The sequence below is a fragment of the Terrapene carolina genome, unplaced genomic scaffold, assembly GCF_002925995.2.
Source record: "Terrapene carolina triunguis isolate 2854851 unplaced genomic scaffold, T_m_triunguis-2.0 Scaffold233, whole genome shotgun sequence".
NCBI classification, from domain to species: Eukaryota; Metazoa; Chordata; order Testudines; family Emydidae; genus Terrapene; species Terrapene triunguis.
In genome coordinates this window covers 10,666,457-10,693,582 of record NW_020664584.1, presented here as the reverse complement: position 1 = coordinate 10,693,582, position 27,126 = coordinate 10,666,457, and the positions used below count along the sequence as shown (strand labels likewise).

Sequence of the window (27,126 nt, the reverse complement as noted above, 5' to 3'; positions counted from 1 at the left end):
TTTTTTTTTTTTTTTTTTTTTTTTTTTTTGCCTGGGGCAGCAAAAAAGTTAGAGCCGGCCCTGCTTCCATTCCACACCACTGTCAAGATTTAGCAAATAAGACCCCCCCCCCTTACCGATCAGTCACTGCTACCGGTTACAATTTGCTCTCCCTGTACCAGCTCACACTACACCTGGCACAAGACCGCTCCCCGGCCGTGTCACGCGGAGCAGTGCTGCACCCGCCGCTGCCCCATATTCCTCCGCGGCCGGCCCAGTGTCAGCGCCGCTCGCGGGGTCCGGGGAAGCTGCAACAGCCGCAGAGCGGGGAAGGGGGGGGGGGGGCGATCGTCTCCTCCTCCTCCTCCTGCAGGGCCCTCCCGAGGGAAGAGCGGTAGCGGGGCCCCGCCGGGCGGAGGGATACGGGGCCCGGAAGGGTGAAACGGTTTTGGCGCGCAGGGCGCAGGGGCTTGTGGGCTCGGCCCACGGAGCCGCTGGGGGCTGCGGAGCCGCCATGTCCCGGGAGGAGCCCCCGGCCGGGGAGGGCTCTGCCCGCGCCGCCATCGACCGTCTCTGCCAGGACCTCAACCTAGACGCGGCCAGTGCCGCCGAGGCTCTGCGGGACTTCACGGCGCTGCGTGGCACGTACAGCCTGGAGGTGAGCGGCAGGGCCGTGGCCGGCTCCGCCCGGAGCCCGACGGGTCAGGGGGCAGGCGCCGGGCCCATCTGGCTTTGCCCCGGGATCCACCCCCAGGAGGCGCCAGGATGCCGGCAAACGCCGCTCCGCCCCGGTGTCCGAGCAAGCGGGCTGCGTGCCGGCCGGGGCGCCCCTGGGGCCGGGCTGCTGAGGTAGCTCCTGGGCCGCCCGCGGCCCCGCAGAGCCCAGGCTTCCCCCCGGGCGCCCGCTGGCTCTGGGGCGGAGGCGTGAGCGAGCGCTCGTGCTGGCAGACTCGGCTCCGTGGGAGCCCCGGTCAGCGCTGCGCCGTGCGAGCCCCGCGGCGGGGACCTGCCGGGGGGGCTGCAGGCTGTACACAGGAGGCCTGGCGCAGACACCAGCTCCGGGGTGTGCCTGTGTTCCCAGGGCTCCTGTCTGGCTGCGCGGATCAGACTCCAGCCCCGGGGGTCTGACTACCCGGGCTGGTACTCCGCGGGGCCGCAGATGAATGCTCTGCCAATGGGGGTTGGCCAAACACGTTTCAGGTAAAGCGTGACTTATTAGAGAAAATGCATAAGGGCCTGTCTACACATGAAGGCTGTGTCTCCCTCGTAGAGTGCCATGTACGGCCCCCGGTGCAGGTGTAGTGTACAGAGACAGACAGGAGGACTTCTGGTGCCAGAATACCACCTCCCCAAACAATATTAGCTATGCCCTCGGAAGCCCTCTTCTGACTTCACGACTGTATCCACCCTGGAGGTTTAGTCAGCATAGCTATGTTGCTTGGTTGGTAGATGGGGTGGGGGTGTCATTTATTCACACTCTTGGTGGATATAGTTATGCCAGAATAAGCATTAAGACCAGGCCAAACTATTCAGGGCTGGAGTCCACGTGTGACACTTTTATTCTGGAATAAGAGTGCCTTGTTCTGGAACAAAACCAACAAGGCGCTCACACCCCCGCCGCCCAGAGCATTGTGCCTGCAGTGGAGCCTGCGAGCCGAGGCTGCAGGGGAGGGGGGACAGCAGGGGATGGGCCAGGGGTTAGCCTCCCGGGCCAGAAGCTTGGGGGCCAGGTAGGACGGTCCCGCAGGCCATAGTTTGCCCACCCCAGAGCTAGAGCCATATGATTCCTAGTTCCCTTGCACAAGTTAGAGCAGCCCCCAAGTTTGATCTAACCTGGTTTGGGGCAGAGAATCTGTGATTGATATTGGATGGAGCAGGAGATACTTTGGCCATGCCTATACTACAGACTTATGTTGACTCAAGTTACATTGGCAATGCAACTTGCCTCTCCCTAGTGCACTGTCTTGGGAAGTTTTGGCAGTGCATGATAGGGCCAAAATGAGTCTCGCAGGAGTGACTGGGAGCATGGGGTCCACGTCCCAGTTTGCAGCTGTCTACATCTCATAAAGTTATCTGTATCCCATAATTTTTGTGCCTTTATTTCAAAACTCCACAAACCCACGTGACCCTCCTCGCTGTCTGTCTTCTCTGACAGAAGCATGGAGACTGCATAGCTTTGCACTATTTTCATAAACATTGAAAGCACAGGGTGCGCGATCCTGGAGTATTTGCAGAGGTGCTTGAAAAACCAAATCAGCGGGGAACATGATGATGATTTTTTGACACATAGCTGTGCTACATCATGAGAACCAATTCAAGGTTGTCGGTGGCGTTCATAGAATAGCTGCAGATGTTGGAGTGCTCTTCTGGCCTCGAGAAACAAGCGCTGACTGGTGGGATCTCATTCTAATGCAGGTTTGGAATGATGAGCAGTGGCTGCAGATCTTTCAGCTAGGGATGTAAAAGGTTAACCAGTAAGCATTAGGCTTACCGGTTGACCAAAGTTAACCATTAACCCCGGCAGCCCCGCATTGGGCCGGTGGGAGGGACCCGAACCTGGTCGTCCCGACCCCAGCCCTGCCTGTGCTGGACCCCAGCCAGATTGGCCCCAGGCCCCTCCATGCCAGACCTCTTTCCCCCCCCCCCCCCAGCTACCTTGGTTAACCGGTTAACCGAAATAATTTTAATCATTTAACTGGTTAACTTTTTTAATCAATATTTCCATCCCTACTTTGTGCAAGTCCACATTCCTGGATTCATGTGCCGAGCTTGCACCTGCCCTCCAGTACTGGAACACCAAAATGAGAGCTTTACTGATAGTGGAGAAGTGAGTGGCAATCACACTGTGGAAACTTGCAACCTGATTGCTACTTGTCAGTCGGGAATCAATTCAGAGTTGGGAAATCTACCAAGGGGGCCGTTGTCATGGAAATGTGCGGGGCCATTAATTGCCTCCTGCTCTCTCAGTGTGCAGGACATAGTGGGTGGATTTGCAGCAATGGGATTCCCAAACTGCAGTGGAGCAATGGACGACACACACATCCCTATTTTGACACCAGGCCACCATGCTACTGAGTACATCAACAGAAAGGGCTACTTTTCTGTGGGTATGTAAGCATTGGCGGATTACCAGGGACACTTCACTGACATCAGTGTGGGCTGTTCAGGGAACCTGCATGACACTCGCATCTTTAAGAACCGAGGACTGTTCATAGAGCTACAAGCAGGGAATTTCTTTCCCAACAAGCGGATTACTATTGGGATGTTGAAATGCCAATAGTGATTCTGGGGGACCCAGCCTACCCCTTTTTCCCCTAGCCATACACTGGCCACCCCAACTGCACCAAGGAACAATTTAACTACTGGCTCAGCCAGTGTGGAATGACAGTTGAATGTGCTTTTTGTTGTGAAGGGTCGCTGGTGTTGTTAACTCACAAGATAGGACCTCAGTGAGGAAAAATATCCCAATGATTATAGCTGTCTACTCTGGCCTGCATAATGTATGTACGGCGGAGGGGGGGAAAGCTTCTGCCGAGGTGGATGGCAGAGGTGGCGTGGCTGTCCGCTGAATTTGAACATCCAGATACAAGGGCTCAAGGCAGAGCTATATGGCTCAGGAAGGCTTTGAATGACCATTTTAATAGTGAGCCAGAGTAATGTGTGGTGGTGTAGTGTGCTCTTTTGTGGCCTGGTAGGAATCGTGTGGTGATTGCTGTACATGTAGGAATATAACATTAATTCACCTATTTGTTTTGTGAATGGTCATGTGGAGGTTGTGTGACGTGAAGTAACAGGTAAATTGTTGCTTTCAGAACTACTGAGTAGTCGGCAGCATATCTTGTGAACTAATAAAGATGAATTGTGTTACAGAATAAAATTCTATTGGAACAAAATCAGTACAAAAAAATTGTAACTTCACAACAAATACATTAAAAACATTATAAATTTAGTTATGAAGAGTGAAAGAATTTTCATGTCCATTTCAGCTACACAGATACTAACTCTGGCTTTCACAGATCTGTATGTGAAGCTGTGATTGTCTTTATCACTCTACTCCGATGGACATTAAGGGTACTGTAACAACTCCGGAAGCCATGTGGAATGTTGGGGGGACGGTGGTGATTATGAGATGTCTCAATATGGAGTTCTCAATGGGCTGCAGAAGGAGGCAAGCCTGGGATTGTTGAATCTGAAAGTCCACCAGAGTTTGCTGCATCTGTGTTTGCTGCCTGAGAAGCTCCACTGTACCCTGGTGCATCTTCCTCTCCTTTTCCTGCTGGGACTCCTGGGCCTTTCTCCTCTCCACTCTTTCCTTTTCCAGACTGTCTGCAGTGTTCATCCTCCAGGCCCTGTGCTTATGATCCGATGCAGCACTGGCTTGCAGGATGTCCTGGAACATGTTATCCCGAGTCCTCTTCTTCCTCCACCTTATGTGGCTCCGCAGGTGTGGAGGGGGAGACTGAAGGCCACAGTGGCAACAGCTGAAGATAAAACACACCGAGGTACTATTGCTGGTGCATTCATTACAGAAAGTGAAACTTAAGATGTTGAACTTGCTCCCCAAAAGTTTTAAGCACTACATTCTCACTTCTGCTTGGGATTTCTTGTGCATGGCACCAATCGCTGCACCAGCCATGGTGAGTATGGCCTACTGGGGGATAAGGGAAATGAGGAGGGAATTGCTTGGTTGCATGATTCTAATAGTATATAGGACAGTGACAATGAATACTGGCACCCTTTCCACAGTAGATGGTGATTTTAGCTGATATCTCACTCTTGAGGGTAACAAAGGCTCTCACGCAGCTGCTGCAGGCATCCCAAAGCTACCCGAGCCCACGTGCTGCTAGCCTGTGTACTGCAATGGTACCTGCTGAAGTTATCACTGAGTGGCATGGGAAAGTGTCCAACCTTGGAGGAAGAAACAAGGCAGCCCTCCCTAGAAACCATCAGAGGATTGCAGAGTACTTCCATGAAAGTTTGATCGAGATCTCTCAGGAGGATTCAAGGGACATCCCTGTGTACATAAACAAACTGCTATGCATGGTCCCTAGCTCTAGAGGGGAATGAAAATCAGATAGCTGTTCTACCTCTCTTGATTGTACCACTACGTCTTCTAGCATGAGTAAATTAATGAAAAGTGAAAAGATTGTGTCCTGCTGCTTTTGGGGGTGGGAACAACTCTGTAATTGAAAATTTATGTACACTGTTAACCGAGGTTCCTTCCCCTGCATTGGGCTCGCTTGTGCTGGACTGCGGTGGGGTAAAAAATAGGTCCTGGCTCACTGCACAGCTGGATCCCTCGGTCACCTGTCCCCCATCCTCCTCTTTGTCCAACATCTCCTCCTCTTTGCTGTTCGTGGCAGGGGCTTGTGACTTAGGCTCCTTCGAGGTATTCATGGTGCTGTTGAGGGTGGTGGTGCAATCTCCGCTGAGAATGACATGCAGCTCTTTGTAAAAGCGGCAGGTCTGTGGCTTGGCATCAAATTGGTTGTTGGCCTCCCTGGCCTGGTATGCTGCTGCAGCTTCTTGGCTTTCACATGGCACTGCTGCTGGTCCCTGTCATACCGCTTCTCCTACATCCCCTGAACAATCTGCTCGTAGAGGGCAATGTTTCTACAGCTGGATCAGAGCTGTGCCTTAACAGTCTCTTCTCCCACAAGCTCAGGAGAGCCACTATCTCCTGTCTACTCCAAGCAGGAGCACATCTGGAGTGTGTGGATGGCATAGTTAGCTAGGCAGTTGCAATCAACAATGGAGAGCTGCTAGGTCTTCTCACCAAGCCGGGCAATCAGAAAAAAGGAATCTCAAACGTTCGCAGGGCTTTAAAGGGGAGAGGGTGGCTTCCAGTCTTTCTGACCCCTGGGCAGTGGAGTTCACTATGATGACCAGAGCGATCAGTGTGGGGCATTGTGGGATGGTTGCTGGGGGATAGTTAGGGTCAACATAACTTGTCTACACTAACATTTTAAAGCGCTCTAACTTGCTAGCTCAGGGGGGTGAAAAATCACCCCCCTGAGCGCAGCAAGTCAGCACTTTAAAGCGCTAGTGTAGACAGGCTCCGAATGTTGGGAGCCGCACTCGCAGCTAATCCCCCCCCACACACACACACCCTCCATGGAGGTCGATTACCAGGAGCGCTGGGAGAGCATGTGACCACACAGACTTCCCATGGCAGTGCTTTGAAGTTTCCAGTGTAGACATACCCTAACACAGTGTCTACACTCGCACTGCGTCAACCAAAGTACATCAACCATGGCTTTGTGCTGCTGAGGGAGGTGGTGTTCCTATGTCGGTGTAATGGTGCATTTACATGGGAGGGAGACTAATTTAATGTAGATACATGCAAAAGTAGGTCAATGTAAGCTGCCTTGCATTGACCTTACTTTGTATTGTAGACCCAGTCTTTAGTTTGTGCAAACACTGCTAGCTAAGAGAGTTTCTGACATACTTTTTCTGGGGTCCAAGCTATACTAATTTAAATTCACACCTTCGGTTAAACCAGTGTAACTTTCCCATGTAGATGAGGTTTACTATACAAGCAAAACACCTACCCCCTGAAAAGGGAGGAGGGAAGACCCTTAGGTATGGAATGCTAGAGGTGAAGTAGAGGAAGAAATCATCGTATGCTTCTGGGATTTCTCCTTTGCCAGACAGCAAAAACCTTTAGGAATCCAGATACCACCACAGTTAGATAATGTCTGCTTTGGACAGGTCTGCTGGCTTACTGACACCACCTACTACTTGCGGGAAAGACTAGAGGGATTGTTTAATACTTGTCCTGATTTAAGCTATGGGAAGCTTGGAGCTACTGAGTTTGAGGAGCTTGTCAAGATACAGTTTAAATAGGACTTTTAAAAGAAATAAATTATATTTTGACCTGATTAATCTGTGTCTTGGCAATAAGATAGAGGCAATGCTTAGATTTTTAGGATCGTGATTCTTCTATTTTGAAAATATTTGCTTATACAATTCAGAAATAACTTATAAAAGGCAGTTTCTGAAGGGTTGTATGTACTGAAGCTCTTCTGGTAAATCAGTGTAGAAGCTGGCAATTGACCACAGGCATCTCAGTAGAAGAGGGTCTTGGGAGATCTAAAGGAGGACCAAGTGGCATTAACATAGGCGGCGAATTATATGGGTCCGTGGTGCCCGTGCTTTACCAATATTCAGGAATGTGGGCCCAGCTCCACCAAAGTTTGGGCTTATATTTTCAGAGCCATCCCGTCCATAGGGCAACTGCTCTGGGCCCCGCACTTCAGGGGGACGTGGGGTCCAGGGTGGCCTGAAGCGTTAGCGGGGGGCCTGTCGCCGGCAGCAGTGGGTGACCTGGCCCCAGCCCGCTCAGCCACACCCCACTGGCTCCCAGCATTGCTCGGGGGAGGAGGCGGAAGCTGAAAAGGGGTGGGGGCTTGGGGAAAGGGGTGGAGTGAGGGCAGAGCAGGGGTGGGAATAGACGGGGCGTGGGTGGAGGCTTGGGGGAAGGGGTGGAGTGTGGGCATGGCCTGGGGTGGAGGGAGGGGTTATCCTGGGCCCCACACCTCCCTAGGGACGGCCCTGGGTCCAAGTCCCGCCCCGCATACCTGCCTTGTAAGCCGATACATATTTTTTTTTAAATAATGTAAAAATGGACTGGAAATACTGAGCGTTTAACAGTTTCTCTATATTGCACAATATCGCTATCGTAAGAAAAATTTATTTAACTAAGAATATCAACTTTATTAGTACTACTTACATATGACATACTGTGTTTAAGTACATTTGTTCCTGTCTATACATGATAATGACACAGCTCTTTTGAATATGCCCCCACCCCGCCCCTGCTCTGCCCCTTCCCTGCCCCCATTCCACCTCTTCCCCCCCAAGCCCTCTTTCCGGCTTCCGCCCCCTCCCCTGAGTGATGCCGGGAGCCAGCAGGGCAGGCTGGGGCCGGGTTGCTCACTGCTGCCGGCGACAGGCCGCCCTGGACCCCGTGTCCACCTGAAGCGTGGGGCCGGGGCGGTTGCCCTGGCTCTGCTTGGACCCGTTCTGGGAACCACCAAAAATTATGCAAACTGGCTCCCATGGGCTCTAACAATAGTTTGGAGAGGGCATTCCAACTGTAAGGAAGCATGGAAGAACTTCCGTGTGAAGGTGATAGTAGGGGCATAAAATAGACAAGGCTGGCTTCACCGATGTTGCAAAAAAGATAATGGGTTTCTAGCTGATCAGTGGCCAGATTGTGGCCTCGTGCAGTACTACCATATAGTTATCTTTAATACAGAGGTGCAGACAGCAGAGACCTCAGGGCTCTGCAATGGTTTATTGTGAACTAAGTGGCCAAATCATATTGCAGGCCTCGTAGTGTCTGTTTTTAAAGGAACAATCAGCTGCAGTCTGCTCTGTTCCATGCAAATTAAGGATAGTCCTCCACTCCTACGAAGTAGTTTTGGTTCCCTTGTTCCAGCCAGATTTAAAAAAAATAATCATCCAACCCTGAGTAAATGTTGGTTCTTGTTACTGTCCCAAAGGATTTTAGAGATACTTGAAGTAGATGAAAAGCTGAGACTGCAAATTGAGCATTGTTGCCCTGGAAAAGTTTGTCCATTGATTTGTTTACTTCTGGTTTGACAGGGAGAAGTGGTGCATTGGTTGGCTTGTGCTCTATATGTTGCTTGTCGTAAAAGCATACTTCCCACTGTTGGAAGTGGTCTTATGGAAGGAAACTGCGTTTCACTGACTAGGATACTACGGTCAGCCAAACTAAGGTACTTTTGTGTTTTGTTTTTCGCTTTTTTCTAGAGACCGAAACATCTGTGTGTAGTCACAGCTTCTTTTCCCTTATTCTAGATCTGCTCCCTTTTAACTGTTGTTTTGCTTACATTTTAACTGAAAGCAGAATGGCACTTTCCTCATAGTGGTGGAAGTAGGGCATCATTGATATTGCACAAATATAAAATCCAGCACATTATCCAGTTTTCACAGATATTAAGGCCAGAAGGGACTGTTAAGATCCTCTAGTCTTATTTCCTGCATAACATAGGCCAGAGTAGGGATGTTAACCTATTAACTGGTAAGCAGTAGTGTTACCGGTTAACAGGTAAGCGTTAACCGTTAATCCCCAGTCTGGCCCCGTGCCAGCCGGCCCCACTCAACCTGCCTTAACCGTTAACCCCAGTCTGGCCCCGCGCTGGCTGGGCCCGGGCCGGCCCTTTAAAAATATTTCATTTAAATGGTTAACCGATTAAATGGTTAACTTTTTAAACAATATTTACATCCAGGGTGGATTTGATTTAAATAATGATTTTAAATCACTACTCAGGAAGACTCAATTTAATCACGGCTATCTACATAAAAGTGCATTTTTGTTTGTTATAACCTTAATACATATTTTTCACAACTCAGAGACAGATGTAGGTTTCATTTTTAGAAGGTACACACTATACATTTTTAAACAGTGATTTATTTTGAAAACTTTTCAGATTCGTTTTACAGCTATATCAGAAAATGAATGATTGTTTGGTTGTTTCATTTACCAAAGGTAACTGAAGCAGATATTTATGAAGTCATTGAGAGGTGAACTCTTTCCAATTCAACAGGTTAATTAATATTTGAAGGATTTTCTTCCCATGCTGTATCACCAGACAGACATTTAAATTATTTTATTTGACTAAAACAACAACATAAGTATTCTGAATTTTTTTCTTCAACAGCAAACATATAATATTTTAACAAAACAAGCATATGTCCTTCACTTCTCACATTTAGCTCCAGACTTCTGCTCCTTGTCCAGATCTGTTCCGCCCCCAACAATCTTCTATTCATTTAACTTTTTGAAACTTTGCACTTTTAGAGAGATAAGGGATTGACTCTGTGTACACAAATTTGCAGAGGGACAATAGAGTTGAAGTCTGTTATTTCTCACCTCTCTATATTATTTATTTATAAACATTTTTGCTGTTAACAAGCACGTTACCTCTGGAGACACAAATCCAGTTTGAGAACTGCAAAACTAAGCATCTCTGATGGTATCTTCTAGACTGAGCACTGATTTCCATTGGATAGATAGAAAGATTAACCCAAATAATCTATACAGAATCCCCTGGAACCCTTTAAGATTGGGTCCCTAATCCATGAACTGTTGGAACTCATTTACAAAATTTTCTTAAACATTACATTAATATATTGTCTCATACTATAGAATTACAATTTATAATCCCTATTCCATGATACATTATAGCTCAAAGATATCTTATCTTAATTAAAACTATCTTTAGATAGGTTTTTTCCTCAAAGCATTTTTATCAAAAAAATCTGATTTAAATTTTAAAAAATGATTTTTATATATATATATATATTTTTTTAAATCATTGATTTTTTTTTATCCACCCTGTTTACATCCCTAGGCCAGAGAATCCAGTGATTTCTACATCAAGTCCAGTAACTTCTGTCTGAACTAGATCTTATGTTTTAGAAAGATATCCAATCTTGATCTAAAGACTCCGAGTGATAGAAAATTAACCATTTCCTTTGGTAATCTGTTCTAATGGTTAACCACCCTCACAATTTAAAAATTTCCAGTAATCTTATTTCCAGCTTTAATTTTCCTGACTACAGTCTCTGGTCATTGGCTCATGTTATACCTTTGTATAGATTGAATAGCCAACTAGTATTTATTATTTTCCCCTGTATAGATATTTACAGACCATGAATCAAGTCATCTTTCTTCATTAAACTAAATACATGGCATTTTTTTACTGAGTTTTGAAGTCATATTGTTGGATTCAAAATTGAAAGTGCTGACCATTTCACAATGAAACTCGAATGCTTGGGTGCTTAGAGATATATAATTACATAAGTATTTATGCACTTCAGTATTAATTCAACACCTAATTCTTCAATACAGGTGTCCTGGTTAAGCACCCAGTTGTGAAAATTACATTTTCCCTGCCCCTCAACTCTTCTGTTTTTCTGACCCCACCAAAGCGAGCCACCTTCTCTGATCTGAATTAATCCATGTAAGGGTGTGGAAACCAAAGGAAATCCACAAGTAAGAGTTAACTGTGTGAAACGTACTCAGCACTGGAGTCTAGCAAAGTGTGTTTATCCTTTTCTGTAATTAAAGCAGTTACTAAGCAATAAATTAATCAGATTTGGTTTTCACCAAAAGTCCTTCTTTTTAAGAAAAGATCAAGAATGTGGCGGGGGGGGGGGAGGAATCTTAGTCTAAACTATTTGATCTGTTTCATGGCTGGAGATTAAATTATAATCAAATGTTGCTCTTTTTAAGTTTAATTCAGTTTTTTAGTAAAATGAAAAAGTGGATGGACATGTCAGACCTGCCGCAGGAATTTCGGGAGCGAATGGAGAGGCTAGAGAGAAACTTTGAAGTATCAACTGTGATTTTCAGAAAGTTTGAACCCATATTTTTGGATGTATTTCAAAACCCTTATGAAGAAACACCTAAACCACAAAGGAGCAGAAAACAGAGGTATATTGAGAGATTTAAATGATTTTACTGAAAAGTAAAGCTGTCGATTAATTGCATTAACTCATGCGATTAACTCAAAAAAATTGACTGCTATTAAAAAAAAAAATCGCAGTTAATTGCACTGTTAAACAATAGAATACTAATTGAAATTTATTAAATATTTATTGATGTTTTTCCACATTTTCAAATATTTTGATTTCTATTACAACACAGAATACAAAGTGTACAGTGCTTACTTTATATTTTTATGACAAATATTTGCACTGTAAAAATGATTTAAAAATATTTTTCAGTTCACCTCATACAAGTACTGTAGTGCAATCTCTATCATGAAAGTGTAACTTACAAATGTAGATTTATTTTTTGTTACATAACTGCACTCAAAAACAAAACAATGTAAAACTTTAGAGCCTATAAGTCCACTCAGTCCTACTTCTTGTTCAGCCATTTGCTAAGACAAACAAGTTTGTTTACTTTTATGGGAGACAGTGCTGCCTGCTTCTCATTTACAATATCACCTGAAAGTGAGAACAGGCGTTCGCATTGCACTTTTGTAGCCGGCATTGCAAGATATTTACGTGCCAGATATGCTAAACCTTCATATGCCCCTTTATTCTTCAGCCACCATTCCGGAAGACGTGCTTCCATGCTGCTGCTGTTCGTTAAAAAAATAGTGTGTTAATTAAATTTATGACTGAACTCCTTGGGGGAGAATTGTATGTCCTCTGCTCTGTTTTACCCACTTTTGCCATATATTTCATGTTATAGCAGTCTCGGATGATGACCCAGCACATGTTGTTTGATTTACGAACACTGTCACTGCAGATCTGAAAAAATGCAAAGAAGGTACCAGTGTGAGATTTCTAAAGATAGCTACAGCACTCGACCGAAGGTTTAAGAATCTGAAGTGCCGTCCAAAATCTGAGAGGGACGAGGTGTGGAGCATTCTTTCAGAAGACTTAAAAGAGCAACGCTCTGAGGCGGAAACTACAGAACCCAAACCACCAAAAAAGAAAATCAACCTTCTGTTGGTGGCATCGGACTCTGATGATGAAAATGAATGTGCATCAGTCCGCTCTGCTTTGGATCGTTATCAAGCAGAACCTGTCATCAGCATGCATGCATATCCTCTGGAATGGTGGTTAGCGCATCTGGCACATAAATATCTTGCGACACTGTTGTGATGTTATTGACATGAACATTGACCCTATGGATCATTGTTGCAACCACTGTTATATATTTGCAGCAAATATTGTACAGAGGCGGTCAAGTGGGGTTTCTATGAAAAGGTTGTAGTTTGCTGGTTATGATTATGCTGTCTATATGTGTGTATCATTTTTGTATTTGAAGTTATGAATATTGGCTATGTACTTGTATCTCAGTGTGTTTGATTCTAAGTAACCTCAGTGAAGCATTTGGTCAGCTTCTTGAGAAAGGACTATTCTCAGTAAGTGCCCAGTCAAGAAACACTTAAATGACAATGGACTTTGGGAGACGCCAATCCACATCTGAACTTTCCTGGGAACGTTCAAACTAACATGTAAACAATGCGTTGCCCTGCAAAAAGCTGAATCATTCATGGACATGTGACGTGCCCAGGTGGCTACAAACTCCATCTTGTTGCTGTGATTTTGCACAGGAGAAAAAAGGGGTTACCTTCCACATGACAGAGGATATAAAAGGCCCTGGAAACCCCTCCATTTTGTCTTCAATCCCGCTTTTTACCTCTAGAGGAACTTTGCTTGAAACTGAAGCTCTAAACAAAGGACTAAATGACCCATCCAAGCTGGGATGTTTGTACTCCAGAGACATGATTGGTTTACATCAGCAGTAATCCCATCAAGCCTGAACTAAGAACTTTGCAATTGTTGTATGTATTTGATTCCATTTAACCAATTCTAACTCTCATCTATATTTCTTTCTTTTTATGAATAAACCTTTAGATTTTTGATTCTAAAGGATTGGCAACAGCGTGATTTGTGGGTAAGATCTGACTTGTATACTGACCTGGGTCTGGGGCTTGGCCCTTTGGGATGGGAGAACCTTTTTTCTTTTACTGGGGTATTTGGTTTTCATAACCATTTGTCCCCATAAGAAGCGGTGCCAGTGGTGATACAAGGGAACTGGAGTATCTAAGGGAATTGCTTGTATGACTTCTGGTTAGCCAGTGGGGTAAAACCGAAGTCTTTTCTGTTTGGATGGTTTGGTGTGGGGAAACCCAGCCTTTGGCTGTAAGTGCCCTGCTCTAAGCAATTTGTCCTGAATTGATACTCTCAGTTGTGTCCTGCCAGAGGCCGCATTTTTACAGTTACAACAGTGCTATGTGAACGCCTATTCTCACTTTCAGGTGACATTGTAAACGAGCTGGCAGCATTATCTCCTGCAAATGTAACCAAACTTGCTTGTCTGAGCGATTGGCTGAAGTAGGACTGAGTGGACTTTGTTTTATTTTTGAATGCAGTTATTTTTTGTACATAATTATCGTGAAATTTGAACTTAAAAATGTCAAAAGAGATTGCACTACAGTACTTATATTAGGTGAATTGAAAATACTATTTATTTTTTTACAGTGCAAATGTTTGTAATCAAAAATAAATATAAAGTGGGCACTGTACACTTTGTATTCTGTGTTGTAATTAAAGTAAATATATTTGAAAATGTAGTAAACGTCCAAAAATATTTAAATAAATGGTATTCTATTGTTTAACGGTGCGATTAATCGTGATTAATTTTTTTAATCCCTTGACAGCCCTTCTGAAAACTTCTGTTTAAGCAATGGTAAGGCCATGATTTATACTTTGAAAAAGTGTTGACTTGATAGATGTCACTTTTGGGTTCAGCTCTGCAATGAGATGCACTTAGTCGCATGTATGCCCCTGTGAAGTTCCATTGATGTCAGTGGGGCTCTGCATAATTGCCTGGTCATCCTGCATGCAATTGGTTGCAAGATACCAGGACTTTGGCCAACTCTAGTGCCCCTGTTTGGGTGAGCATTAAGCGCGTGCTGTGATGCAGAAGATACCATTCTTCAGATGAAACCTAAAGCTAAAGTTCTGATTACTTGTGTTCAACAAAAATCCCATAGCACTTTTTTTTCAAGAGCAGGGGTATTGGCCTCAGTGTCCTGGTCAAATACTATCTCTTGTAATTAGTCTCTCTGAAATGATTCCTTTAGATTCAGATGGCTACAGTATTATTTTACTTTTCTGAATTGGTGCGTAATGTTATGCATTGTCAAGTATCCTACATAGTTCTTTTTTTAATTGGGTTTGTGTGCTTCTTTCTGATGTACAAAAAATACTCATTTTAAAAAAAGTTTTCTGATTGTTTTACATTAGAAATATGAGAGATCAAGTCTGGTTTGGTTTGGTGTGTTGTGTTTTGTTTTGTTTTTGTTTTTTTTGCTGGAGAGAGATCTGGGAGTCCTTTACAACCGATATGAGTTTCTGATATCTTAATTGAAGGGGGACTTGAATACTCCTGGGGGAATTGTGCGCCAAAAAATTTAAAATCCTGTAACAAAAAAATTTTAAATTCTGCGCACAATATTTTAAAATTCTGCACATGTTATTTGTCAAAATAACACACTATAATCACACCAATTTAAATTGTTTTTGGTCATTTATTTCAAAATACCTGTCAGCAAGTATGTCTGTAACAATACAGACAACAAAAAAGATTCAGGAAATGTTTTTTGAGAAATAGATTCCTTAGTAGGCATATTAATACAGAATTCTGAGTAATAATTCATTTAAACTACAATACAGAACCGTATTTCCTGCACCCCTCAGAAGTAGTGAAAAGACAGGGGGAGTTAGGGATAACTGAGGAGCTGAGGGAGAAGGAAGTAATTGCTGGGAAGGAGCCTGGGAGTGAACTTAGAGGGTTGTGAGAAAAGTATGGAACAGGTTTTTTGGGGCTATTGGGAGGGATTGTTAGGGAGTTTTCCCCATGCAGACCCTGGCTGACCCCTAGCCTCTTCCATTCAGTCAGGCACATCTGCCCCTGTCCACGTGTCCCTCCACCCCCATTCAGACACCCACTCCCCCATCCCCATGTGGCCCTGCACCCCTTCCCCCTGTCCCCATGTGTCTTTGCCTCCATTCAGACACCCCCCTGTGGCCCTGCGCCTCCATTCCCATTTCCCTTCCCCAGTCTGTCCTCCCCCACTAGCCCTTATGAGCCACTGTCTGACCCCCACAGCAGTCCTATGCGGTCTCCCCATATCCCCTGTCTCCTGACCTGGCCCGTCAGGCACTGAAGGGAAAGAGCCTGCCTTCTTCACCCTAGCTGGCCGGGAGCTGCTGCTCTGTTCTAGTGCCATAGTGCCCTCTGGTGGGCAAAAAGCAGAACTGAAGCAACTTTCCAGAAGCTTTTTTTTCTATGCAAAAAATTAAAAATATGTGCAGCTTGTTAATTGTGTGTGCAGTGGTGCAAAATTCCCCCAGGAGTAATTTAATTCAACTGACTTTTTCTCTCAAATGTGTGTTAATTGTAGTTGTGAAATTGGTGTAAACAAAAACGAGTTCTAATCAACCTGGCTAAAAATCCTTTCCCCTCTGTCATTTCTCACTTTCAGCCTCATTCCATCTGAGAATGCTATTAGTTTGTCTATAAAGTTCCAGGATAGACAAAACCTGAACTTCTAATGCAGAAAAGCATAAAGTTATTAAAAATAAAAGTTATAAATCTATTATTTTTTCTTTGCAAGTTCAGGTCACCTTTAAACAGCTACTTGTGTTCCCCTAGAGCAGGGGTGGGCAAACTGCGGGCCCCATCTGGCCTCCCAGCTGTTTTAATCTGGCCCTTGAGCTCCCGCTGGGGAGCTAGATCTGGGGCTTGCCCCACCCTGGCGCTCCAGAACAGGGAGCAAGGTCAGGGCCGCTCCATGTGGCTCTCAGAAGCAGAGGCATGTCCCCCACCTCCGGCTCCTACGCGTAGGGGCAGCTGGGGGGCTCCGCTCTGCATACTGCCCCCACCCCAAGTGCACCCCCCACCCCAGCCCGGAGCGCCCTCCCACACCCTGAACTCCTCATTTCTGGCCCCACCCCAGAGCCTTCACCCCCTCCTGCTGCAGCGCTGGGTGATCATATTTCCCAAAGAGAAAATGGGACACTCCGAACCTCTTGCCCAAGGCGTCCCCTCCTCTCCCCTGCACCCCTCCCCCCGACAAGACTGTCATCCGTCACTGGAACCCTGAGGAGGGCCCCCTCAGGAGCCTGTCACTGGAACCTTGCAAGGGGCCCCCGTTGCTGGAACCCTGCCAGGCTGCGAGCTCCAGAGTCCCACAGCCCCTGGGGCTGAAGCAGAGAATGTCACGGGGGTTTCTGGAAGTGACTTCCATGACCTCCGTGACATAAATGTAGCCTTAATCATAGCAGAACAGGAGCTCATCTGATCGAGGAGGGGGTCAGAAGATCCAAAAGAAGAATTAGGAAGACTTTGTGGGGTTGCAGAATGTTGCCCTGTGCCAGATTAGAGAGATTGTGGACAAGGGAGGTGTTCCTCACATAACTTGTATAATTTTGACTTTCATTAATTTTAGGGCTGTCAAGCAATCAAAAAAAATTAATCTTGCGATTAAACAATAAAATACCATTTATTTAAATATTTTTGGATGTTTTCTACATTCTCAAATATATTTATTTCAATTGCAACACAGAATACAAAGTGTACAATGCTCACTATATTTTTAGTACAAATATTTGCCTTGTAAAAAACAAAATAAATAGTATTTTTCAATTCATCTAATACAAGTAGAATTATGTACAAAAAAAACTGCATTCAAAAATAAAACAATGTAAAACTTTAGAGCCTACAAATCCACTCAGTCCTACTTCAGCCAATTGCTCGAACAAGTTTGGTTACAATTTTCAGGAGATAATGCTGCCTACTTCTTGTTTACAATGTCACCTGAAAGTGAGAACAGGCATTCACGTGGCACTGCTGTAGCCGGCGTCAAAAGATATTTACATGCCAGATGTGCTAAATATTCATAAATATTCATGCTTCAACCACCATTATAGAGGACATGCGTCCATGCTGATGACGGGTTCTGCTCGATAACAATCCAAAGCAGAGCGGACCAGTGCATGTTCATTTTCATCATCTGAGTCAGATGCCACCAGCAGAAGGATGATTTTCTTTTTTGCTGGTTCGGGTTCTGTAGTTTCCACATTGGAATGTTGCTCTATTAAGACTTCTGAAAGCATGCTCCACACCTCATCCCTCTTAGATTTTGGACGATACTTCAGATTCTTAAACCTTGGGTCGAGTGCTGTAGCTGTTTTTAGAAATCTCACATCAGTACCTTTTTGCGTTTTGTGAACTCTACTGTGACATGTGCCGGGTCATTGTCTGAGACTGCTATAACCTGAAATATATGGCAGAAAGCAGGTAAAACAGAACAGGAGACATATAATTCTCCCCCAAGGAGTTCAGTCACAAATTTAATTAACGATTTTTTTTTTAACGAGATCTGTCACAGAGTTCCCGGGCGATGCTCTGGAACTGCTCCCCACAAAGCCAGTCAGGACTTTGGGGAGCCTCCTCTCCCTTGGAGCAGACTGTCTTCAGGGCAAGAAGCTCACACGGCTTCACCTCCTGGGTCTCTCCTGGGAGCATTCAGCATATGCCCCTCCGTGCACTTCCCACAGCGAGTCCGCCCAGGTGGGGTCCTGGGGAAGCCAAAGGGTTCTGCACCCCCCACTTCGCAGTCAGATGTGACTCTCAGCCAGCCAGTAAAACAGAGGTTTATTAGATGACAGGAACACGGTCTAAAATAGAGCTTGTAGGTACGGCGGCAAATGGGACCCCTCGGCCGGGTCCATTATGGGGTTCAGAGAGTCAGACACCCACGTCTGCCCTCACTCCTAGTCCCCAGGTAGCTCCAACTCTCCAACCCCCTCCAGCCCCTCCTTCTCTCGGCTTTGTCTCTTTCCTGGGCCAGGAGGTCACCTGATCTTTGTTCACCTTTAGCTATTTCCTTGCAGGGGGGGAAGGGGCCCTGGCCATTTGTTGCCAGGGAGACAGAGTGTCAGTGATTTATGCACACTGGCCTTTCCCCACCACCTAGAGACTTAAGAAATGCATAGGGGAAACTGAGGCACCCACACAGTATTCAGAGGAAACATTAAGAACAGTCCCACTTCGTCACAGCATCATCAGCATGGAAGCATGTCCACTGGAATGGTGGCCAAAGCATGAAGGGGCATACAAATGTTTAGCATATCTGACATGTAAATACTTTGCAACGCCAGCTATAAAAGTGCCATGCGAATGCCTGTTCTCACTTTTGTGACATTATAAATAAGAAGCAGGCAGCAGTATCTCCCATAAATGTAAACAAACTTGTTTGTCTTAGTGATTGGCTGAACAAGAAGTAGGACTGAGTGGACTTGTAGGCTCTAAGGTTTTACATTGTTTTGTTTTTGAGTGCAGTTACGTAACAAAATCGATATTTGTAAGTTACACTTTCACAATCGTTTGCATTACAGTATTTGTATGAGGTGAATTGAAAGATGCTATTTCTTTTAAAAAGCAACAGAGGGTCCTGTGGCACCTTTGAGACTAACAGAAGTATTGGGAGCATAAGCTTTCGTGGGTAAGAACCTCACTTGATGCTATTTCTTTTGTTTATCATTTTTACAGTGCAACTATTTGTAATCAAAAGTAATAATATACAGTGAGCACTGTACACTTTGTCTTCTGTGTTGTAATAAAAATCAATGTATTTGAAAATGTAGAAAAACATCCCAAAATAATTGCAATTGGTATTCTATTGTTTAACAGTGTGATTAATTTTTTTAATCACAATTAATTTTTTGAGTTAATCATGTGAGTTAACTGCGATTAATCAACAGTGTTGGGGCCAGGGGTGGGGTGCTTCTCCCCCAGCCGCGGAAGGTCCAGGCTGGGTTGGGGGAGGGGCACCTCTCCCCTGGCTGCAGCAGGTCCTGGGCTGGGGCCAGCAGGGAGAGGCCTCTCTCCCTGCCTGACCCTGAGCGCCTGTGCAGTGCTTAATAGGCTACTGTGTGGCCTCACAGCTTAGAGGGAATTTAGGTTCTGACCATATTTTTTACGTGAGGAAAGAATGGAACTCTAGTCATAAAACAAACAAGTAAAGTCCCGTATTATGGGATAGAAGTCTTACCTTTTCTCCTGTTTTTTTTTCCTGGTAGAAGGAAGTGCAGTGTTAAAGAACTGTTCAACTTCTGCTGGACACTCTTTGTTTACACCAAGGGTAAGCTGTTTTCATTAGGTGCCTGCATTGTACACATTTTGAGTGATTAACTTTGTGGTTTTATTTGATGTGATATGCTGTCTTTTAAAGGTAATTTCCGTATGATTGGAGATGATTTAGTAAATTCCTATCATTTGCTTCTGTGCTGCCTGGACCTGATTTTTGCAAATGCCCTTTTGTACCCAGATAGGAGAGAGTTGCTAAATCCATCATTCAAAGGTACGTTAGTGTTTGCATTTGAAAGACATTTTTTCTTGTTAGTTCTTTTTGAAATATAATTGATCATAGCTGACCTTTTTTGTTTTTTCCAGGTTTACCAGCAGACTTTCACACTGCTGAAGTCAAGGCCTCTGAAGAGCCTCCGTGCATCATTGCCACACTTTGTGAACTACATGATGGACTTATGGTAGAAGCCAAAGGAATAAAGGAACACTACTTTAAACCATACATTTCAAAGCTCTTTGATAGGAAGGTACATACTAATAACTTAAGAGTTTATAAAATGGTAGCATAAAACTGGGTGATTGGGCAACAAAATGGCAGATGAAATTCAGTGGTGATAAATGCAAAGTAATGCACATTGGAAAACATAATCCCAATTATACATATAAAATGGTGGGGTCTAAATTAGCTGTTGCCATTCAAGAAAGATCTTGGAGTCATTGTGGATAGTTCTCTGAAAATATCCACTCAATATGCAGCAGCAGTCAAAAAAGCTAACAGAATGTTGGGAAGCATTAAGAAAGAGAGATAAGACAGAAAATATCAGATTGCCTCTCTATAAATTCATGGTACGCCCACATCTTGAATACTGCGTGCAGATGTGGTCAGTTCATCTAAAAAAAAGATATATTGGAATTGGAAAAGATTCAGAAAAGGGCAACAAAAATATTTAGAGGTATGGAACAGCTTCCATATGAGGAGATATTAATAAGACTGGACTTTTCAGCCTGGAAAAGATACAACTAAGAGGGATCTGACAGAGGTCTATAAAATCATGACTGGTGTGGAGAAAGTAAATAAGGAAGTGTTATTTACTCCTCCTAACACAAGAACTAGGGGTCACCAAATGAAATTAATAGGCAGCAGGTTTAAAACAAATGAAGTATTTCTTCACACGACGCACAGTCAACCTGTAGAACTCTTTGCCAGAGGATGTTGTGAAGGCCAAGACTACAGCAGGGTTCAAAAAAGAACTAGATAAATTCATGGAGGATAGGTCCATCAATGGCTATTAGCCAGGATGGGCAGGGATGGTGTCCTGAGCCTCTATTTGCCAGAAGCTGGGAATGGGCAACAGGGAGTGGATCACTTGATGATTACCTATTCTACTCATTCCCTCTGAAGCACCTGGCATTGGCTACTGTCGGAAAACAGGATACTAGGCTAGATGGACCTTTGGTCTGATCCAGTGAGGCCATTCTTACGTTCTTAAAATGGTAGTATCCATATAAAGAAATGATCCTTATACATAAACAAAGGAGTGCACGTGGGGATATAACATAGAGGCAAATGGACACAGTGATTGGCACAGGTTTTGGTAGTTGGGCATTTTGGCAGAAGTGGGTATTTTTGTTTAAACATTATTCTTCTATGAAGGAGAGAGATTAATCAGGGTTGTGGGGGTTTTGTTGTTTTGTTTCCCCAGTTATACACTAGCAGAGGACTGCCTTCTCCTCTTGATTCTGAAACTCCATTATGTGGACTGGCTAAGGCCCTCTCTATACTGGGAGCAGAACAGTGCTAGTGACAACAGTGTTTAAATATACCAGCAGGATTCTAGCATTGTGATCATTCTGGACAGGAACTTTCTGACTGAGAATTATGTGAGAACTATGTTATAAAACAATTTTATACGCTACCTATGGGGATGGTTGGTAGCATAGTTCTATGGCTAGGATCTAGCAAAACATTGTGAGAGTGAGGAGCCTTATACTGCTGAGATGTCATCTATACAACAAATTCATCCTCACTGGTCTTGTGCAGCAAAAATCCAGAGAATGATTTTGATCCTAATAATCTGCATTACAATTAAACTATCATGCTTCCACTCTTCTGGAATTGAACAGGTTTTGGATTTACTACTTTTTAAAAATTGCATTACATGTAATCTTATTTTTCAACTCTCTTGTTTCCAGATTTTAAAAGGAGACTGCCTCTTGGATTTTTGCAGCTTTGCAGATAACAAGTAAGTGCTGGATGATGATCTTAAGCAATGATAAAGTTAAGCCATTTATACATGCAAGAAACATCTCAACTCTGCTCCACAGCTGTTTCATTTTCCAGTGGGAGCAGAGCTTAACTCACTTGCTCCAATACTTACTGGAAACCAAGTCTTGGAGGGTCACCAGCGGCAAGAGAGGCCAAGGAGACCAGGTCCTGCAGTGAGCCCAAGAGAATCAGGATAGGGCAGGGTTCTCAACCTGTGGCCCATGGTCCGCTTACGGCCCAATCACCACACAGCTGCAACCCATGTGACATCCTCAGGGCCATACAGGTAGTATATATATTGTGTGAATGCGGCCCACATAACACACAGAGAACTGCATATGCGGCCCACAATGGTAAATAGGTTGAGAACCATTAGGATATGGTGTTAGAAAAAGGGGAGTCAAGTCATTCATTAGCATGTGCACTATTACTGATATTGGTTAGTTTCCAATCACGGAGTGCTATTACTAAAATTAATAAATGTTTTGACTATTCATTGCTTTCAACTGTATAGACTAATTCCATTGGCTAGTTTGTCTGGCTTCTTTAACAGCTTAACTCTTAATAAATGCAGTATGGCTTCTTTTTCAGCAAAGCATTGAATAAGGAGTATGAAGAGTATGTTTTATCAGTGGGTGACTTTGATGAGAGGGTTTTCTTAGGAGCAGATGCAGAAGAAGAAATTGGAACTCCCCGAAAGTTTGCTGTTGACATGCCAGTGGGGAAAACAACAACAAGAGCTCATGTGGAGTGTCATCTTCAGCAGCATTTTGAAAAAGTAATGTAACCTGTCTATTTCACTATTATTATTTACATATGCAGGTTTCAATGCCCACTGTTTGTCAGAAATGGGAAAAATACATTTTACGTGTGACCCAAGAATATTGTTCATTATATCTATCTGCTCTGCTTCTTCCTCCCCTCCCTCCCTCCCTCCCTCCCAGGCTTGCCATGCCAATCAGCTGTTTGGCGCAGCAAGCCTGAGAGGGAGGAGAAGCGGAGCTGAGCGGCGTGCTCGTGGGAGGAGGAGGAGGAGGCAGAGCGGAGGTGAGCTGGGGCGGGGAGCGGTTCCTCTGCGCCCCCCCTTGCTATGGCCCCCCTGCCCCCGCTCACCTCCACTCCGCCTCCTCCCACGAGCGTGCCGCAGCTCCGCTTCTCCTCTCTCCCAGGCTTGCGCACCGCAGCTCCGCTTCTCCTCCCTCCCAGGCTTGGTGGCAAGCCTGGGAGGGAGGAGAAGTGGAGCTGCGGCGTGCTCGTGGGAGGAGGCGGAACAGAGGTGAGCTGGGGCGGGGGGGCCCCAGGGAGTGCTGCAGCAAGTAACGGGTGGGCGCAGAATTCGGATATAACGAGGTAAAGCAGCCCAGTCCCCCGGAGCGCTGCTTTACCAAGTTCTATCCGAATTCGCGTTCTATAGGACCGCATTATATCGGGGTAGAGGTGTATCTTAAACTGGTGTTTGAGATGGGAATGGGGAAAATATTTTCAGTGGTCACTTTAAAAGAAAAACTAAGGGGAAAAATAAGAATTAGCTGTCAGAAAGCTGGGGTATACTGGGTAGTTGTAGCCAGGATATTAGAGAGACAAGGTGGGTGAGGTAATATCTTTTATTGGACCAATTTCTGTTAGTGAGAGAGAGAAGCTTTCAAGCCACACAGAGCTCTTCTTCAGATGGGGGAAAGGTATTCCGAGAGTTACAGCTAAATGCAAGGTGGAACAGATTGTTTGTTTAGCATAAGTAGTAAGTACATATTCTAAGGGACCATTCAACCCACAGAACACCATCTCTGGGTGAAACCAAGGCACCAGTGCCCATCACACGTACACTAAACGACACCCAAACTTCGTCAATTTGTAACGACTACCCCTCACTGGAGCTGAATTATCTGTACTCTCTAAGGGACTGAACTTCTGCCCCACCACAGTACCTGATACCATTCTAACATGGAGAACTAGAAGAGTTGTTCTGCCATCCCTGCATCAAATAATTCTTCCACAACAGTGACGACACCACTCACAGTTACCACATTCCCACCGACAATCATAAGAAAAAATAATCCTATGACTAGACATCACAGAGCAGTTGAACCCACACTCTTGATCATTACATTGATTGCTTCAGGAAAAAAATTGACTATAAAATCCTTAACAAACATCATATCCACCATAATCTCTCCACTGCCGAGAGGACAGCCATACAATCACTGAAATCTAACCACAAGATAGTGATCAAACCAGCAGACAAAGAGGGTGCCGTTGTACTCAAACGTGATGACTTCGTTAATGAGGCCAACCATCAACTCTCCAACACCACTTACTATAAGGAACTCAAAGATGACCCCACACCACAGTTTATTCAGGAACTTAAGGATATCATCAACCCCCCCCCACAACAACAACAACTCCAAGAGAAAATCTACAAACTCATCCGCATGAACCCACCCCAGGGACCTTCTACATGCTTCCCAAGATAGACAAACAAGGGATCCCAGGCAGATCCATCATATCTGGCCAAGGCACTCTAACTGAAGGAATATTGGTACTCTCAGAAATCATCCTCAAACCACCCCCACACAAAGGGCCAGCTTCCTCCAGGATACCAATGACTTACTCCACAAACACTGCAATATTAACAACCTCCCTCAGAACACCATTCTTGCCAACATTGATGTCACTTCTCTATACACCAACATCTATCACAATGACAGCGTAGCTGCCTGCTTCAGATATTTACAAGACAATAGACAACCCTCTCATCCTTTTCATCCATACCCATAACATTTACATTCAACAAACATTTTGCCCAAACCATGGGAGCAGCCATGGGTATTAGGATGGCTCCCCAATATGCCAACCTCTTAATGAAGAATTATTTCCGGAAAAATGCACCATGAAACCAGTGGTATACCTGAGATACATCAATGATATTTCCATCCTCTGAGGGAGTTTAAGCTGTCTGTCCATAGATTTTCCCCATAACTTCAACCACGACCACCATACATTAAACTCTCTCTGGGACACTTCCACACTAGCATCAACTTCCTGGGAACCACAATCAGCTTCAGCAGTGAAACTGTATAGAGAAACATATACAAGAAACCCACCACACCTACCTTTATAGATTTAGTAACCACCCAGAACACACCAAAGACTCTGTTATCTACAGCCAGATACCAAAGAATATGCTCCAAGGAGAAAGTCTGGAATATACACCTTAACACACTTAACTGTCTTCACCAAACAAGGACACTCGACCAGAGAAGTAGATCACATCATGGAACGGGCCACCTAAATACTCAGAGAACCTGCTTCAATGCAGAAATAAAAACCCCTCCAACTGCACACCCCTAGTTGTTGCCTACCATCCCACTGGAACCTATATGGATGGGGTGTCATCAAACAGTTACAACCCATACTTGATGGGGACCCCATCCTCCAAAGAAATCTTGCCTGAACCCCCAATTCTGGCATTCAAACAACCCCCAACCTTGCTAAGCTCATCATAAGCAGGCTTGCCACAGATCAAGACACACCAACTCAAAGCAGCACCAGACCTTGACAAAATAACAGATGCATAACCTGCAGACATATCTCCACTGCTACAATGATCAACACCCCCACACACACCTTTCACGATCCATGGATCTTACACGTGCTTATCACAACATGTGGTATAGCTCATCCAGTGCACAAAATGCCCCAATAACAACTATGTGGGTGAAGCCAGACAATCACTATGCTCTCAAATGATCTCATACAGGAAAATGATAAAAGACAAAAACACCCTATCTCCTGTGGGTGAACACTTTCCCAAACTGATCACTCTGACCTATCAGTCGTCATCCTCAAGGAAACCTGCATGATACTTTCAAAAGACGAGCCTGGGAGCTTAAATTCATAACTGCTGGACACTAAAAATCATGGACTGAACAGAGACATTGGATTTATGGCTTATTACTAGGGCCCTACCAAATTCACAGCCATGAAAAAAGCATCATGGACCATGAAATCTGACCTCCCCCTGTGAAACCTGGTCTTGTGTGTGCTTTTACTCTGTACTATACAGATTTCATGGGGGAGAGGGGCATTTCTCAAATTGGGGGCTCTGACCTAAAAGGGAGTTAGAGGGAGGATCGCGGTATTGCCACCCTTACTTCTGTGCTGCCTTCAGAGCTGGGTGGCCAGAGAGCAGTGGCTGTTGGCCGGGTGCCCAGCTCTGACGATGGTGCCCCACCAGCAGCAGTGCAGAAGTAAGGGTGGCAATACCATATCAGGCCACCCTTACTTCTGTGTTGCTGCCTTCAGAGCTGGACGACCGGAGAGTGGCAGCTGCTGACTGAGGGCCCAGCTCTGCAGGCAGCAGCACAGAAGTAAGGGTGGCAATACCATACCAGGCCATCCTTACTTCTGCGCTGCTGCTGGCAGTGGCTCTGCCTTCAGAGCTGGGCTCTCGGCCAGCAGCCACTGCTCTCCATCTGCCCAGCTCTCAGGCAGTGCCACCACCAGCAGTTGCGCAGAAGAGAAGCAGAAACAGTACCACCTACAATAATATTGCGACACCCCCTCCCTCCCAAAATTCCTTTTTGGGTTAGGATCCCTACAATTACCACACGTGACATTTCAGATTTAAAGAGCTGAAAAAATTAAATTTATAATTTTTAAAGTCCTTTGACTGTGAAATTGACGAAAATGGACTGTGAATTTGGTAGGGCCCTACTTATTATAACAATCTGTAATCAGTGACCCCCTCTTTTTGTCCTATGACTGCAGAGGGGCCACTCTGCTTTGAATGGTCCCTTAATACAGTGGTTCTCAAACTTATTTGACCACTCTCCCCTTCTTTGTGTCTGTAGTAGTTCATGTTCCTCCTCCCTGCCGCCACACAGTACATATACCGGTTAAAAAAAAAAAAAATCAACATGCAACTCTTACTAAATATTAAAAACAGTAAGGCATTTATTCAAACAGCCATTTAAGTATATAGTAATGTAAATTTTTAGTGATATACTGCTTACTGGCATCACACTGTTGTTACTAGTGTGATGGGTGCGCCTGTTTTTTGGAGCAGAACAATTCCATGTTGGGTTGGATGCTTGAGACAGCTATCTGGAGATCTCCTTGTACCTGAAGATTAGATCATTGTTAGTTTTTAATGTACAGTAAAGTAGTTCAGAAAAGTTTTGGCTTCTTTGTTTTTCACTTGAGTTGGGGTGTTTTTTTTTCCTGTTGC

At 44.8% G+C, this 27,126-nt stretch overlaps 1 protein-coding gene across 2 annotated transcripts in view; it reads left to right on the top strand.

Annotated features, from left to right (window-relative positions):
* Nucleotides 1-463: 463 nt before the first annotated feature.
* The window catches only part of RBL1 (RB transcriptional corepressor like 1), a 77,832-nt gene continuing 51,169 nt past the window's right edge, over nt 464-27,126 (top strand). Inside the window, exons 1-8 of one of the 2 annotated variants that reach the window (XM_024200845.2) lie at nt 464-637; nt 8,590-8,723; nt 11,246-11,446; nt 19,627-19,688; nt 19,779-19,907; nt 20,000-20,160; nt 21,827-21,876; nt 22,491-22,677. In XM_024200845.2, the coding sequence (XP_024056613.1) occupies nt 494-637; nt 8,590-8,723; nt 11,246-11,446; nt 19,627-19,688; nt 19,779-19,907; nt 20,000-20,160; nt 21,827-21,876; nt 22,491-22,677 (1,068 nt within the window). In that variant the 5' untranslated portion in view covers nt 464-493. Of the gene's footprint in view, nt 638-2,343; nt 2,395-8,589; nt 8,724-11,245; nt 11,447-19,626; nt 19,689-19,778; nt 19,908-19,999; nt 20,161-21,826; nt 21,877-22,490; nt 22,678-27,126 lie in introns of those variants that run through there. The other variant, XM_024200846.2, reaches the window with a different exon arrangement.